Source organism: Styela clava, chromosome 5 (genome assembly GCF_964204865.1).
Source record: "Styela clava chromosome 5, kaStyClav1.hap1.2, whole genome shotgun sequence".
NCBI classification, from domain to species: domain Eukaryota; kingdom Metazoa; phylum Chordata; class Ascidiacea; order Stolidobranchia; family Styelidae; genus Styela; species Styela clava.
Window position 1 is genome coordinate 16151310 of NC_135254.1, and position 17574 is coordinate 16168883.

Below are 17574 nucleotides of genomic sequence, written 5' to 3' on the forward strand. Positions count from 1 at the left end.
TGGATTGTATTATGTTTTTCCGATCTTTTATTGAATGCAGAAGCAAACCTAGTATAATCAATGAGAATCTTGCGCTTGGGACCGTCTTTGATACAGCCAGACGAATGTCACTGTCAACATCAGGACGGTTTCTAGATTTTGATTGGATGGTAACAAGATCAAAAGCAGATTCGCACAGTCAAGTCGCGGCAGACGGAATTAGCAGTGAAGAACCTTTATTGCTAAGTAGTGGGTAGGAATCTGATATGTTACTTCATAGCTGCATTCAATAGCGGGCTTTTACCCCTACAGAAGCCCGAACTTGTCCAATGTTGCCTCATTGTCAAATCTAACTCGCCCGGTACTGGTAGCCAAGAAACCGATGTCAGCTTCACCGAATGGATCTTTCCCCGACCTTTGACCCCGGAAAATTCTTCCTGTACTTTACCATTTCAAAATTTTCGGTGCTTATTCTAAAAGTGGTTTCGCGAGTTGTTGCCTGTAAAATGGGTTTTTTGTATCAAACTATTATTCTAATTCATACCATTCAACAATTTGTTTTATAAAAGTACCGGTAATGAATTTTAGCCTAGTCATATATATTCCCTTAACCAATTTTCCTACCTCTGTATCATACCGCCCTAATTAATTTTAATTATGATTACCGGTACTGTTATTGATTAATAGTATTTAAAATAATTTGGACGTTATTTGGCTTGTTGTGGCTTCTATTTGATGAGTGAAGCAGGTCTAGCCCACCTTTTCATACATCCAACTTGGCAATTCTGATTGGGCAATTTGGCATTAGGTGACTCCAATTATAATCAGCTTGACGATATCTTTTGAGGAATACTTTTCTATCCACAATACATTAACTCTTGTTGACTAATTCGGTATCCAATTTGGCAATCCTGATAAAATTATTAATTTGGTGTGGCAAAAGAATTTATTCATTTTTTTTTATTTGTTTGTATATTTTCCTTCCTTTTTACTTTCAAGTCTCGCTTTTTTCGCTTCCGACAGTATCATGTCTCGATGATTGTGTGTGTGCGTGCGTGCCTTAATTAGTTTTTTTTTACTTTTTGGTGAGCGAACACGTACTACTTCTTTTATCAATACCTTTCCATCTAAAATCTGTACGTTTCAAACCTTACTCTAGGTTTTGTTCGCTTTCCCGATTCTATAATCAGTTACTTTTACTTTTGTTTTTATCTATTTTTTTTTATCGTCTATTGCTGATTATGGAGTCGAAATAAACTTATACTTATACTATTACAGCTATTTCTATACTAATTTTTGATTACTGTAATTAAACTGAAACTCCTAGGAAGACAAAGTGATCATTGACTCATTTGATTCATATTTGAATTTCAGAAAAAACAACTAAAACTAACGAATATAATTCAAAAACGCGAAAATGAAGTAATGTTCACGACCACGCCTGAAAATCTGTCTGAGTGAGAAATGTGTCTGAGCGGATGCGAAAGGGGGCATTGTTACGTTTATTTTCGTATCTTGCTGATTGGCCAATGTCTCGAGTTAAAAAAGAAAGTCTATGCCCGGGAAAACATCCAAGCGACCGTTTTGACTGATAATTAATTTTATCTATAATCTACGCAAGGAGTAAATTACATTTTTTACGTAACAGAATTTATCGTGAGACACGTTTAGACTAAATTTTATTATATCCTAAAAATTCTACTGAACAGCTACTCGTTTAACCGTAAATATATACTACTACGGGTTTAAGGAGCCTACAATTCAATTATAATTAGACAAATGGAAACACGCAGAAAAGATGATACTGAATGGAGGGGTTCAATAGCGCAGTAAATATTCGAATATATTGCAATGCAATAAGGAAATTAAATTCATATTCTATTCGAGAGATTCGTTCACTGCCTAATTTTTGTAAGAACGTATCTTCTTCTTTAAAATTTCACAAACCATGCGAAAATATTCACTTCGATGTTTGGAAGTACATATTTGTGCGAACAATTATTCTCGAAAATGAACATTACGAAGAACTAGGATTAGTGATGCCCATTTAGAAAATGTTCCAATCTTGTCGTCGTAAAGCTATCAAGCGTAATACAGCAACACGACAGTGTCACATTCAATGTCATTGTAATAATTTTCCAATAGGACGACTGAGTTGAGTTCACGAATTGTTGCAGTTTTCGCGCGCTGTTCCGTTTTTAACTTTAAAAAAATATATGCGATCCGCAAAAGACTAGCAATCCTAAATTTTGTCCCGTGAGCAGGGGCGTGCCGAACTTTTCTGCTGCCCGGGGCGAGTTTTTGATAATGCTGCCCCTTATACCTAACCTCAAAAATAATTCGGGGGATAAACAGATTATAGATGTCATTATACATAAGAATAAATGAATTAAAGGTCAAGTAAAATAGAAACGTTCGTTGTATTAAATAAATATTTAAACTAGACATCCAACGTACATGTATAAGATCAAACTCATTCATTAACAAAAAGCAAGTCACTTATTTCTATGTCCAATCGCTACTTTTCTGGTAACAAATGTCTGAACGACAGCCTCCTTCCCCTCGCTCTTCGGGAATTTATTTTCGATGCTAATCAAAGACAAACTTGACAGGCGCTAATTTGACATCAAAAACCTCGAATATTTGTCATCTGTTTTAACTCTGGGAAAGATCGTTCGCATAAAGACTGGTATCAATGAGTGTAAATGTTTGCGGGTTCAATTGTACTTTGGTGCAAATGTACATGGGTCCAAATATCCATGGGTTCAAATGTTCATGGATGCAGACATGCAGTCTGTATGTGGGTGGTAAAATCTCCGTCGGTACAAAAGTATGCAAATGCAATTGTCCTGGGTGAAAATGTAAATGGTGCAAAGATAATGGAACCCAATGATTATACTGTGTTCTCATGTATTTTAATTGCATTAATCATAAATTAGTACAAAAATAGCTGTGATAGAAAAGACTAAAATAATTTACCGGTACTTTCAAATAACAGGGTTGAATATTTTGGATTAAAATCATTGTTTGAAACATATAAACTAGTTTAAGGCGCTTACTCGCGAAACCACCCTAAAATGAGCTCCAAAAGTGTTGCAATTGTGAAATTAGAATAGGAAGAATTTTTCTAGAGTCAATGGTCGGAAAAACATCCATCGTTGACTCTCCATCATCACAGTCAGTCACACATAATATCAGCTTTTGATTTAATACACATCGGGGAAAACATGTATAACAACGCCTACTCTACAGCATGGTTTTGCTGCCCCCTACAACGTGCTGCCCGGGGCGGCTGCCCCTTCCGCCCCCTCTAGGCACGCCACTGCCCGCGAGCAACATAAAATTTGCCGACCCCTGGGCCGTAGCCGATAGTTGGTCACGACTTCTTCCACATCAGAGATTCAGAGTGCACGAATCCAAAACAAATGACTGATTAATTTATGGACTGGTGATCGGACTGAAGGCCGTGGTAGGATGAGGAATCAGGGATGAATTTTACCGAAGACCGTTATATATCTTATAGTTTGGTGCATGTCATCAGGCTGTAGGGACGAACGAGCTGTACAAAAATAATTAATATAAGTTTAAGAAAATTAACTTTGTTTTCATTATTTTAATGTGAAATGGGGTGAATTTAAGGAGTTAAATGTTATAAGGCAAGAGTACACGGCGGTTTTTGAGAGGGCAATTCTGGATTCTTTCATTACCGACCTCTTGACTTATATGGTGGAAAGGGGATTTTCTGCCGTGGTACTATTGCTATTAAAACAACGAAATCGCCTTTCCATCAGTAAACGGGGTAATTTTAGATATAATATTAAACTCGCTGAAGAACACCAAGCTTATCCATCTCATTAAAAAACACTATAAACTATGAGTTGTCTTCCTATTTGGTCTGTAATATATTCGTTCCTGGCTTTACATTTTTTTGTAGTGCTGGGGGGCGATGAAGTTGTATAAACTATTGTAGGGGGGCGATGGTACAAAAAGTTTGGGAACCATCGGTTTAGATGGACGTAATGATTCATTGCATACGAGCAATGCAAGCATTGAGCTCATTCAAATTCCATTATGATCAAACAATTCACGCACAAAAAAGTGAATACACCCTGCGATCGCAATTAACCTATTCAGGAAATGAAACTGCGGTGAACGCCAGAACGAAGAATTTTATTTTAAAATGAAAATATGCAATCGAAGTCGCTTGATCAATTAACATCCTAGTGCCGTGGGCCCCCTTGGACTGCTTCTTGGGGGCCCACCGGCCCCGTTGAGAACCACTGGTCTAGGACATGGTTTTCAAAGTGCTCCAGGGCTCAGTGAGAGAAACGGGATCCGCGTTTTCCAGCGTCAATATAATTTATCTGTAAAATTTAGATTTACTTCCAGCATGTATTAATCCTATGGACCTTTCCCCAACCTTTGACCCCCGAATATTTTTTTTTATACTTTACCCAACGACTAACATACCGACTTTACCATTGCAAAATTTTCGGGGCTATTTTAAGAGTGCTTTTGCGAGTTGGCGCTTGTAAAATGGGGTATGTGTTTCGAATTATCATTATGATTCATCACATACAACAATCTGTTTTTTAAAAGTACCGGTAAAGAATTTTAGCCTAGTGTATCACAGCTATTTCTACACTATTTTTTTATTACTGCAATTAAATTAAAACTCCTAGGAAGACAGAGTGATCATTGAATTATCTGATTTATATTTAAGTTAAAAACTAACGAATAGGGTTCAAAAACGAGGTAATGTTTAGGACCACGCTTGAAAATCTGTCTGAGTGAGAAAAGTGTCTGAACGGACGCGAAAAGGGAGCTTTGTTACGTCACTTCTTGCATCTTGCTGATTGGCCAATGTCACGAAGTAAACAAAGAAGTTGATCATTGTTTTACCCCTTACGATGGATGAATGGCTAAAATTGTAAAGGTAAGTGAAAGCAAGTCAACTGGTAGTGACCCAGATTTTGTGCGGCTCCGTAAATGACAGTCAACCTCTTCACGGTCTCCATTACACTAACCTGCTTACACCTGCTCCTGGACAGTGGTTATCAACCGATTAGGTGGGGCGGGATCCGAATGTATCTTCCTAGAGACTCGGGTAACGCCTGTATCAATACTGTATATAGAAAAGCAAACCTAACAATGGCAAAACAAAATGATCTTTGAAGTGTAGCGAGTTTAATAATAGTGGCCACGGGTATGTGGATGAGTGTGAATAGGTAAGTGTTGGCGCATGACCCCAATTCCTGATAAATAAAACATATATATATAACTGATAAAAAATATCATTCGATTTTTTGTAATAAACTGGAAAACGATAGGAAAATATCCGAAAGTAGTAGAATAAACGTAAGTAGTCTTAGATTCGTTCCTGTTTAGATAAATTAGTAGGCTATATCCATATCTATATATCGATATTATATCAGATTTTTTCAAAAAGTAAAGGCATCATTATGGTGAAACTGTTCAATTAATTTAAATTAGTATATTTTGTTAAGTTAAAAGGATAGGGTTTTTCAAATTTAGAATAGGATTTACATATTTACCCCGGGGGAGACGATAGAGTTAAGACGGTCTAACTTTATGGCGAACCACGGCCTCTCGTCCGGTTATCATTCCAAGTCGGGTATGGGATTACAGTAGTTATTTTTTGTTTTCGGACTTGATAGTGGAGAAAGCCGTAACCGACCAGCGGTTACGTGAACCACCCTACGGCGGCCAAGAGGAGCAATCCTTTCGCACATAACTATCCCCGCATGGGATTTGAACCTGCCAACCCACGCAGAGTAATATTTTATCTCGCTCCGTGTTTCTTGTCTTTGCCGTTCTTTGTTAGTTAGAAATTTGGTTTCATCACATATACTTGTATTAAGGTTTTAGGTTATCTGATATTTGAATCAATTTGATTGTGCAACTTCACAAAAAACGAACATTTGGCATTCAATACATTGTGTGCTTGTTGACCTCTGAAGTAGATCAGATCGGAGTTACACTCTGTTGACGTGTGTTCAATAACACGGGAGTGTGGACACGCAGATAGGGCCACTCTCTCCCTATAACAGTAAAAGTTAGCAATTACAAATTTCAGGGTATGTGTACCAAGATGGCGCACAACCTGACCATAGCATGTGTACCAGATTAGGAATTAAGTTGTGCGTCATCTTGGTACACATACTTCCGAAGCGCCAGCTTCAGACCCCCCCCCCCCCCCTTTGGAAATTCCTGGCTACGCCACTGCCCTATGGGGTTATCCCCAGACACCTGGAATTTACAACTAAAATTTTTTGGATATGGTGGAATACACCGCATCCCTAGATACAGTATTGAGAGATCATCTTGATGCCGCAACTGTTTCGAAAGGGACATCTAAGGATATCCAAAATGATTTGCTCGACTCAATGTGTAAAATTTATTTACAACATTTGGCTCTGGAAATTGAGAATTGCCAGTTCCATTCGATTCAGTCTGACGAGACAACTGACATCACGTGCGTTTCCCAACTGGCTGTGATTTTTCGGTTTGTGAAAGATGGTAAACCTACCGAGAGATTTCACAGCTTTGTACCAATCGTTGATCGCACGGCTTGCGGGATATCGGCTGTACTGGAAGAAGTGTTACAGGCTTACAACGCGAAGTCAAAATTGATAGCTCAAACTTATGACGGCGCGGCAGTCATGAGTGAGTCGAAACATGGTGTTCAAGTTTATATAAAAGAAGATTTTCCTCATGCGCATTTTTTACATTGTTATGCACACCAATTTAACCTCGTTATTAAAAATATGTGTCTTGATACCCCTCTCGTCCGTATATTTTTTGCAAATGTTTCGGGGTTTTCTTCATTTTTTTCCGTTTCGCCGAAGCGCTCTGACCTCCTTCGCCAGATATGTAGCCGCCGTCTCCCAGCTTGTGCACCAACACGTTGGAACTTCCAATAACGCGTGGTGCAGGGCGTGTCCGAAATTAGGTCTGAGCTCATTGAGTGTTTCAATGGCATTCAGAGCTCTCCGGTTTGGGACGAACGCTCTGTGAGGGAGGCGGCAGGTCTAAAGCGTCTGCTAGAAGATGGTGAGTTTTCATTTTTTCTCGCTTTTCTCTCCACGATATTCTATCACGTGGATGTATTATACGGCGCATTGCAGTCAAGGCTAATGGATGGAGCGTCTGTGCAGTCGTGTATTTCAGACTTCTGCGATGCTGTATCTCGTATCCGGGAAACAATAAAATACGACGACACATGGAGTGCTTCTTTACGCCGCGGGCAAACAACGCAGCGTTTGATTTTGTCTGCAAAGGAATGCTGTGACATTCTGGTGAATCAAATAGGCGATCGTCTGCGCACTAAACACCTTGCCGCGTTCTCTTTGATGAACCCCAAAAATTTTTCAAAATTTGCACGTCAATTTCCCATCCATTTGTTGGCTACTGTCTCCAAATTTTACCCCATGATAAACGTGGGTAAATTGGAAAATGAATTGCGATGTATATACACCAATCAAACTTTTTTGAACATCACATCAACTTGCGCGCTCTCTATGGGTTCCTCATAGATAACACTCTAGTAACTACTTTTGCGGCGTCTGCAAAATTTCTGGACATCATTTTGACGACGCCTATTTCTTCCGCCGACGCAGAGCAAACATTCCAGCACGCTGAAGCGTATTAAAACGTATCTCAGAAACACAATGAAGCAAGATAGATTAAATTCCTTGGCTGTTTTATCCATTCACAGAGACGTTATTTCTGGGATGCATGACTTTAATCAGCGCGTTATTGAGCATTTTGCTTCCAAGAAACCGCGGCGTGTTGCATATATATATGTTCAAGCAGTAGAAGTCTAGCAGCACATATATATATCTATGAGTGAGCGACGCATGTCCTTATCTTTGCATAACTTTCCTTTCTTCATAGTAACGTTTTAAACCTTATTTTAGGTTTTGTCTGCTTTCCCGAAGTTTCTGTTAATATGTCATTGTATTTATCTGGGTAAATATTGCCTTTCCTTTTGAAAGAGGTTTCAAAATAAACTATGTCTATATTTATTAATCCCTTGACTTGGACCGGTTTTAAAGACACTTCTTATCGTTAAAAATTGTCGCTTTTGCCGGTTGGTTGTTACCGATGGAATGGTTTTTATACTCATAAAATGATGGGAGAACTTACAGCGCTCATCCTGTCCCCGTAGATGGGGGTGACTTGGTCGCGCAGTAGCTTGCCCCGGTTGTCAAAATGACCACGCGCCGCCACTGCTAAAACTACTGCTACGTAATCTCTCTACATATCTTAAAAATACGCGCGATTTCTATATTGTCTACTATACTTATCCTTCTCGGATTCCTTTGAAGACCCCTTCGGAGAATGATGGCAACCCATAAACAGCTAATTTAATCGCCTGGAATCGAAAATGCCTGAACAAACAAAGTACGCTTATATCGTCTGTTATCCACTAACAAGTTGCTGTCACTCGTGTAATCAAAGAAAAAGGTGGGCTGAAATTCTTTGTACTATATAGTTTATAAACCAAGTTCGCTCGCTATGCGTCCAGTGGAAAGTCATGCCTTTTCAGAACTGCAAATAAACAAACGAGATAGCGATCAGAGACCGCTGACTTATCGATCTAGCGGCGTGTATCCTTCGCTCTGAATCAATAGCGACACCGCGTGTCCCATCACAAATTAATTAATAACTGGCTAATTATATGACATAATTCATCCAAAATCAACAGGCTTCTGGTCCGAGATATGATGAATGCACATGCAGATTCAACCTCGCTTTCGTGAGATATCGCGTAACATACGAAAAACATACGCTATTATCATTTCATGACGATAATTTATTACTGCCTAAATGTAGCATGCAAGCAATTATTCGGCTTTCACCTATCATCGTGAAAACTACTAAATGGTAGAGATGCTGAAGTGATTGTTCGGCCCGCACGAGTTAGGCCCTATTTCAGTTTTTATAATTCATATATATATCAGTATACCGTATGGTACAATTGTTCTTCGTACTTTCTATTCCAGATATTTGCCCTAATATGCTATGTTATATAGTCAATGTATCTGCTAAATTGCCAATATTCGGTACTTCTGTACTTTTAGTCAATTTATACCTGAAAAACAGTTTTATCACATAAATATATTTATAGACTATATGGTACCGGTAGGCTACCTTACAGTTTCCCGTTTACCGGCAATGAACAATTGTAACTACTTTTTTATTATTATAAAATCCACAGTGTTAATTTGATTTATTACCCCTAACCTTTTCTATCAATGCAATCCACACTGTAAACACGTGGTTATCTAGAATCTAATAGAGTAAATTTCGGAACAGTACTTTCTTAAGTGATTCCGTTGAAATGGGGAATTCCCCATCAATATAACCTTTACTATATAATCTCTGGTAAGCGGTGTTAGTTATTTCATACGGTACTCACCGTCAATATCAGTTGTTTCGAAACTCTAGAATTCTAACTTTTCGAATTAGATATTAGAACCTCGGGTGTCGTTGCTCGATAACCAGCTTTGGTACCCCGCGACTTCCTTTCTCCAGTAAAACTGTGTAAATTATCATTTTCTCGTAAACTGTGCTTGTGATTTTTTTTTACTGGTTGCAAAAAATAAACTTGACTTGACTTTCAGTCCGATATTTTCCCGACTGTGCGACCAACGGGGAATACATTTGAATTAGAAAGAATCGGGTTTATGATTAAATATATTTGGAACAAGATGAAGAAATTACACAAATTTTGTACAATATTTACACGAGTACCAAAGAAAGGGTAACTACGAAGGAGTGTAAAGTCGGTGTTTCTAACACAAGTCAAAAATAAAAAATTCACAATGGCGAAACAGACGTGTTAGACACAATATAATTAGTATACATGCAAAAATAATTTAAATTAATATTCACACAAGCTTATTTACAAATGCCATGCGGCATACAACATTACAATATTAAGCATTATCATTTGAATTACTCTTAGACGACCTCATTGCGCGGGTCGTAAGCACACTGCTTTGCGTTATGCCATACATACTAAGAGGTAGTGTGTTTGTGGGCATAAACGGAGTGGGCTATACATCCGCGCAACAAAACAAATCCTACAGAGCAAACGTTTTTTTACGCATGTTAGTGTTCCCTGAGTTTAGTTTACAATGTATATGGTATGCCAAAACTAGACTATGTTAAGTAAGGTTCTATGCATTTTTCAAACACTGTGATGTTTTTGTGCCAGAGAAGATGTCCTACATCCGCGAAAGTACAGGTAAGAAGAGATTTCGCCTTGTCTAACGTACGAAGTCCGAATACGTCTTCTTTGTAAATCTGAAAAATTCGAATAAAAAAACGTTACATAAGCGACGATGGAATTCAATTCTTAATTAGTTAACAATTATATTCTGAACTTGATGAATTGGCCTGGCGAATCGGTTCAAAGTATCATTGTGTCGTTTTGCAAAAAAAATCGCCAAAAGGAAGTTTCGGTGACAGAATGACTTCGGCGTCGCCTAGTGCTGATATAATCTGCCTTACAGAGATGAAAAAAAATCCAGTTTGAATGTCCACAGGACCAAGAAGTGTGGTGAAAAGTATTATCGCGATTGTGCTCATCGAAACAACATAGTAACAGAGCTATTGCAAGACGGTTATTAATTTTCCAGATGGAAATGACTTGTAAATTGCTCTCAAGAAAAATAAATGAATCACAAAATTACCTTTAGTTTTCTCATTGGAATAACGTATTCCTGTTCGTCATAGAATCCAAACTGAGCGCTCTGCCAGGGTGAAATTACACCATCATCTGGACCGCCTACCAAAACCACAGTTTTTAGTTTAGAAAAATTGGTTCGCCACGATTCCTTAAATCTGCTCTTCTCGGGCTTGGTTTCGTTGTTGAGTTGCGCAAGAAAGTCGCTGTACGTCTGATACTTGTCGAATTCGTGTGGATCTAAATAATAAATGTGTTTGTCAGGTGGGCTTCTTAACTAAATGTATGGCTCTATCCCAGAACCTGGCAATTGCAATTCGCTATGTATGGTGGGCCATAGAATGAGCCCTATCCAATAACTCATTTTGAAAAAAAAACAATAAAAATTTCTATTTGATTAGTATATTTTGTTTTAAATATCTTGAAGACAACCACATATATTATTCTTATCGGTACCCTTCAAAGTGATGTATGCTATTATGTAAAAATCATGACTATGAATAACACAAACCATAATTGATATTTTGCATATAACTATGTAGACATACATTATGCAATAATTACGATTGACCATTCGTTATGTATATTTTTCTTGATAACTGTGTAACTGTGAATAGAGTGGAACTAACCTTTCCAATAATTTCCAATGGACCATTCCTGTCCGTAAGCAGTATAGAATAATTTATATAATTCTTCCTTCAGATAGTGGGGAAATAACCAACTGAAAACATATGTATCTGAAAAAAAATGATAACTTGTCATTCAAAACTTAGTCCAGCTTGCTTGAATTTGGGTAATGATTAGGTAAAAGTCAGCTGAGTTTGGTTTTGGGTTCGGAATGCAGAAAACAGTGTTAAAATCTTGTTAAATATATTATGTCATCAGTGGTGTTAACGCTACAAGAATCGATATTCTCATGTATTTTGGTATTCTTTTTTCCCTTTATGGGAACGCGCATGTAAACTAATGTTTATACATACCGCCATATTGCCCATTTAAAGGCGATGACAGTGCTATAAACGAACGTACATTATGATTATCGGTTGTCTGAATGATTCCACGAGCTACCAATCCTCCTGTAAAAAATGAAGTTTTCATTAACATTAAATAGTGTGACTACAATTATCACACACAAGCTTGCTAATATAGATTATGTGTGCGGGTTTGAGAATGATAACTTTTAGAAATGGTTAGCTAGAGTTAACATACGCGCAGAAGTGGCATTTGCATAAAATCAGAAGTTTATATCAAAGGCCGTATTTTGCCCAAAACATCAATAATATTAAAGGCCACATCGCTCCAGTTCACAAGATATATTATTTTCAGTGGTTGGTTGTTGGTATTCAGTTTGATGGTACAAAAAGAAATCATTTGTAAAAAATGATAACGCAATCTCGGATGAACAAAGAAATATTGCGTCACTTATGTTGCGTAATACGATCGATTAAGATTTAGGAAAACGCTATCGCTAACAAAGCTGTTGGCAAAACCACTTGTGCAAATGGGTCGTCCTTTCTCAAATCATGAGATAAGCGACGCAACAGGGATTAGACACGCTTTGTTGGTACGCAGTTTACTTTCGGTCAACAGAACGAGTGCGTGACTTCTAATTGGTGGCTTTATTCCAGAAGAAAGTCAGTGAACTTTTGTACAACGATCACGCGGCGGCGATTGGGTGTTATTATCGGTCAATCTACAGCTGGTTTAGCAGACGTCGCAAAATTATCATCAATTAACTAATATTGCTTTCCGTGATAGATGGGAGTTAATCAATATACGGGGTTGCCAATTCCTGTCTGCAATTGTAAGCGAATCATCTTTAATATATTCAAGTATTTGACACTTGAGTTATAACATATGAACATCAACGATTGGCAATGTTATTACTGGAATAACGCAAAAGTAAATGGTTAAAGTGGTAAAGCTCATTGAGATATAGTCTACTTTAAATTATGAGACTGAGTTTGTTTAATGTTATTAATGTTAATTTAATGTTATTTTAAATTTACAAGTGCTCATCTTATTAATATCGTGATAAAAGCGAAAGTTTGAACTAATGGATATAATCCGAAAACGCTTTCTCTCATAACACAGTACTGTCTATGCAATTAGTTTCAAATAATCCGACACAAACACTGATCGTCATCATGCCTTCCAGCAATTACCATAAGAGAAAATTTTCTTGGAAGTGACAAACGTTAAATATCTACATGTACCCATGCATTGAATGTGAAAAACTTGAAATAATTATGATATTGTTATTCTACGAATCGGTAACAGTGACGTAGCTGCGAGCTACGAAAGCACCAAACAAAACGGACTTACCTTGTGAATATCCGATGACGTGAACACCATCCTTAGCGGCTTTCATTATAGGCAACGTAACATTTCTTATGGCTTCAACTTGATGCCACAGTGGCTTGAAACTCTTGTAGTAATCGAAAAGATCTATCGCGTGAACGGGTGTCCCAGGATGAGCCTTTGAAACAGTAGAAATTAGGTAAATTTCTTCGCAATGATACATCGTAGAAATAACCTTTGTTTACTACAAACTCTACGGTCAGGCATCATATTACCGATGAGTATTAGATGTTATTATTATCGTATCACGCTTACCTTTTTGATATAGTATTGGAGGTCTTTTAAATCCGATGCACTGTCCAAAATGCCATGTATAATGATGACGGGACGATACCCAAATGAACTACCAATCGCTTGCAAAATTGCCAATAATGCACAAAAATAATGGTGTTTCATTTCCTATAGCTTATATCTGAATGCACGCAAAAATGAATGAAGTAATACAGACTTACAAATAGGCCGATAACAAACCGGTATATAATTAATCAATAAAACAGTAAGGTATGACCGACTAGGCTACACTTCGCCGAATGTATGAGTTGACACAGGCAAAGTAACCAAACTAATTAGGCTGATTCTGTCCTACAGCACACTCTACTCTGGGAATTGGATGAACTGAACACAAAAATCATCAACAATCATTGGTATTAATAATTGAATCAAGGAATGATATTCATAGTACAAGCTTTCGATTGGAAAGGCCATGAACATGGATCCATGAGATCTTAGACCAGTAGACAACCAAACTGTACCTAATTAAGCTCAATTCTGTAATTGCAGTTCAACTCACTCATAAAATGACAAAATCTAAAATGCAGCAGCAGTCTACATTATTTGTGCATCAACACTGCCTTCATAAAAATCGTTAAAATGGAGAAAACGAGCCAACGAAAATTCCATAGAACGAGCCTCCGCCTTTACGCATCTGATTCCATATGTCAACTCTCTGCATTGTTACGTATAATGCGTGACCGGCAGTTACCTTTATAACGCGCTGTTACGTCACGCGTTAATAACTTGTTGAGTAACACAGCTGTTACTCAGAAACTGTCGCTTCCTAAATGGTTGCCGCCGCTGGTCTATTTTTTCGCGGTGCAAATGGTTTTTATAGCGAAATACTTATCTTTTCTGCATGATAAAATCCCTGTCATCGACCTGATAATATTCGAATTTACCTCTTCAGCGTGGAATACTAGTAATGATAAGAACCAAAAGCCTGTAAAAACAGAGCAATAAATCAGGGATGACGAACCTTTTTGTTAAATGCGTCGCACATTTTTTATCGTGCTTTAAGAAGAATGTAGGCCATACATTAACTACATTGACGTGTTCTAGTCTACACTTATTTGGGTCATAATTGTGACGTTACCGGTCGGTTAGCCTACTGCCTTTCAAGTTCAATTTGCAAAAATTCCATGTAGAACCCGTTCGAATTTGATATTTTTTACATTTAAAAAGAAAGCCAAATAAACTTGATATTACTCGTTTATTTCCGTCAATCGAGTTTGCTAGTATATTCGATGAAACACCATTCTTGAAACACTTGTTTAGATTACGCCTTTATTGACGTGGCGACCAGTATCATCTTTGGAAGAAGTGTTTCAAGATTCCATATTTAAGGTTGGAGTCAAAATAACCATTTGCTGTGCTTGCCTACAAACTATGATTGACTCAATGTGCAATAAAAAGTAAGCACTAGGCACCGATAGATACGATCTGCTGCTCACATGACAAATATTGTCACGCCCGTGGTGAATCGAACAAGATTAGAAGGAAATCGACTTGATGCAAAACCGGAAATTTCGCTGAGTATGGAAATTAAAATTCAATAAGTTAACAATTTGAAATCATATGTGTCTCGTGGGACAGATCTGGATAATATTCATCTGCTTTGCAATTCACCCACCACGCAGAACGAAAGACGCCTCACTGCGAGATTTGCGTTGTGACTTCAATATCAGGAGTTGGAGTTTAAAAAGGTTTATGGCTGTTTTATGTGTGTATTTTGGGAATACATTTTTCTACTTGAGTATTATAACGAATTCAGCGCTTTGAAACATCTGTTTTAGGTAATACTGTAGTCGCAGCGACAAACAACAAAATAATTGTGAAATCCCACATGAATTGTGAAATCCCATATGTAAATTCTGGTTCCATTACATTTGAACCCACGTACATTTGAACCCATGGCAATTGCACCTGCATACTATTGCACCTATGGAAATTTTTTTGTTGTACGGATAGTTGAACCCATACTAACCCTAACACATGGGTTTCAGCACCCGCATATTGATTGAACTTGGGGATATAGACATGGGTTCAAATGTACAGTCACCGTAAATTCTGATAGCTAGCACAAATTATACAATCAATACTGTATTGGAGAAAAAGATGGATTGGATAATAATGATCGTCATAATATATATATATATGTGTGTGTGGACTGGAAACAAACATACATATAGGTATTTTATATTATAAAGAACGCAGGCGTCGGGATACTCGAGTTCTTTACTCCGTTTGGTCAGCTTCCAATGAGTCCATAGATTTCGAGTTGTTCACATGAAATAACACGATTGCAATTTGAACTTTCAACCTGAAAATAACAAAACTAGAACGCAGAATATTAAGTTTGTTACAAATATCATACCAATACCTAGTGGATTTAATATTTGTTTTTCAATAAAATTATTTTAATTTAGAAGTCAATACACCAAGTTTTATGATTCACAGTAAAAGGGCTTCATGAGAAAATATTTGGATTGGCCCTTCTATAGTAAAATTTTCATTAAATGTAGTTAAACGACATCTCAAGATCAGCAATGTAGTTGTGCTCGCATGCTAGTGCTTCGTTGTATTTTTGGATGCGGATTGGACCTATGGATCGTTTTGTATTTTTAATTTTCTTGTTATCGCCATTCCTATTAACTACAGGACCAATTGCTTCAAAAATTTTAGTGGTGAAAGATTGTTGTCAGTAGAAGGCTATTACTTTTATTTATTTCAAAACTTCCTGCGGGCTCTGTGGGATTCGCTTTTCTATCTGAAGTTTTGTGGGGTGACGTCAACAATATTTAAAAATTAATTGTAGCGGTTCCGCGACCTCTGGTAAACGTATTTAGTAGGGCTGGGAATAGTTGATCGGTTAACCGACTTTAGATGGTTTTAACGGTCAAGATTTATTTTAACCGTTAACTGACATCTCAGGTACAAATCATCTTCATAATGTATAATTTCTCCAAAAATGATTACTTCATCGCCAATTTTCTCCTGTGGCGTTCAAATCAAAAGAATATCACTAACTGTATTGGTAAGGATTCAATATATGTGACTAATAATTGAAGTACCAAGATTCCTGATTGTATATTATACGGAATAGTAGAATTTGCACATCGAACACTCACAATTTGCCACATAAATGACATTTAATAACGGAATCGGGTTTTACTAAAATACTTCCACATGTTCTAACCACGCTGAATATCTCTTGCGGCAGAGCGATCATGTAACTATCTGAATAATTTTGCGCGATACCGAAATTGCATTGTAACCATTGTGACGTAATAAGCTAAAATTATAAAATATTACGTGAAACGTCATACTGCGGTTAACCGGTTGATTTTAACCGTGTTTTCCCTAAAATTCCCATCCCTATTTAGTGCTTAGCGAAAGTCGGAGGGTTTTTATGGGATAGGGTAGAAGACTATAGTACCAGACTCCGATCATTTGGTATTTCAATTCACATCGAAACCGGAAGCATGAATTATCGTCACAGGACCTGGAAAAGCTATAACAATCCCAGTAACGTTACCGGTACTCTTGTACAGGCACTGGTGAGTTACCGTAGCTCAGTGGTTCTTAAAAACTTTTTTGAGCACGACCCAAATGTGTGACCCAATCTTAAACATCGCAAAAAATGCATTTTTTAATGTTAGTACACTTTGACTCAAAAACAAACAACCATTTAATAGAAACAGTCCACTGACTCGGTGTGATTGGTGAAACTTGAATTTACCCTTTCATTATATCTTCAATACACGGCTCTATTTAAATGAGCGCAATGCGCAAGTCGTCAATAGAATCGAGGCGAGCCTTAGTTTTAAAAATCATCAGTGCCGAAAATTCATCCTCACACAGATGCGTGGCCGCGAATGGTAGTAGAACTATTTACTCGCCACATGTGCACACACTGCTTTGTTCAGTAAATGGGGCCTTGCGCTGAAGCCACATTTCCTCTAGATCAGGGGTCGGCGACCCCTGGCACGCGTGCCAATTGTGGCACGCGAGAGGATTTCTCATGGCACACCAAGCGATTTGAGCCATATTCAGATATTTATTTTCGTAATGCGACAAACTTTATTCTCCCTGAATCACAACAATTATTTCACGACAACGATAATAAATACTTTACTTTTGCCCAGAATTGAAATTCGCTGAGAGTTATTATACAATCAATCGAAACTAAATACAATTGCCCATTAGGTATGTTTATCTCATATTTACAACAAAAGATTGAG

The 17574-nt window shown here is 37.6% G+C and overlaps 1 protein-coding gene across 1 annotated transcript; it reads right to left on the reverse strand.

The window, feature by feature from the left end:
• Window positions 1–9684: 9684 nt before the first annotated feature.
• LOC120344309 (lysosomal thioesterase PPT2-A-like) lies at window positions 9685–13490 on the reverse strand. The gene is made up of 6 exons (XM_039413451.2): window positions 13313–13490; window positions 13022–13175; window positions 11677–11772; window positions 11326–11433; window positions 10704–10936; window positions 9685–10314 (listed from the first exon to the last, which is right to left on the reverse strand). Exons 1-6 carry the CDS (start codon window positions 13451–13453, stop codon window positions 10171–10173), a joined length of 876 nt encoding a protein of 291 aa, XP_039269385.2. The 5' UTR covers window positions 13454–13490; the 3' UTR covers window positions 9685–10170.
• Window positions 13491–17574: the final 4084 nt, after the last annotated feature.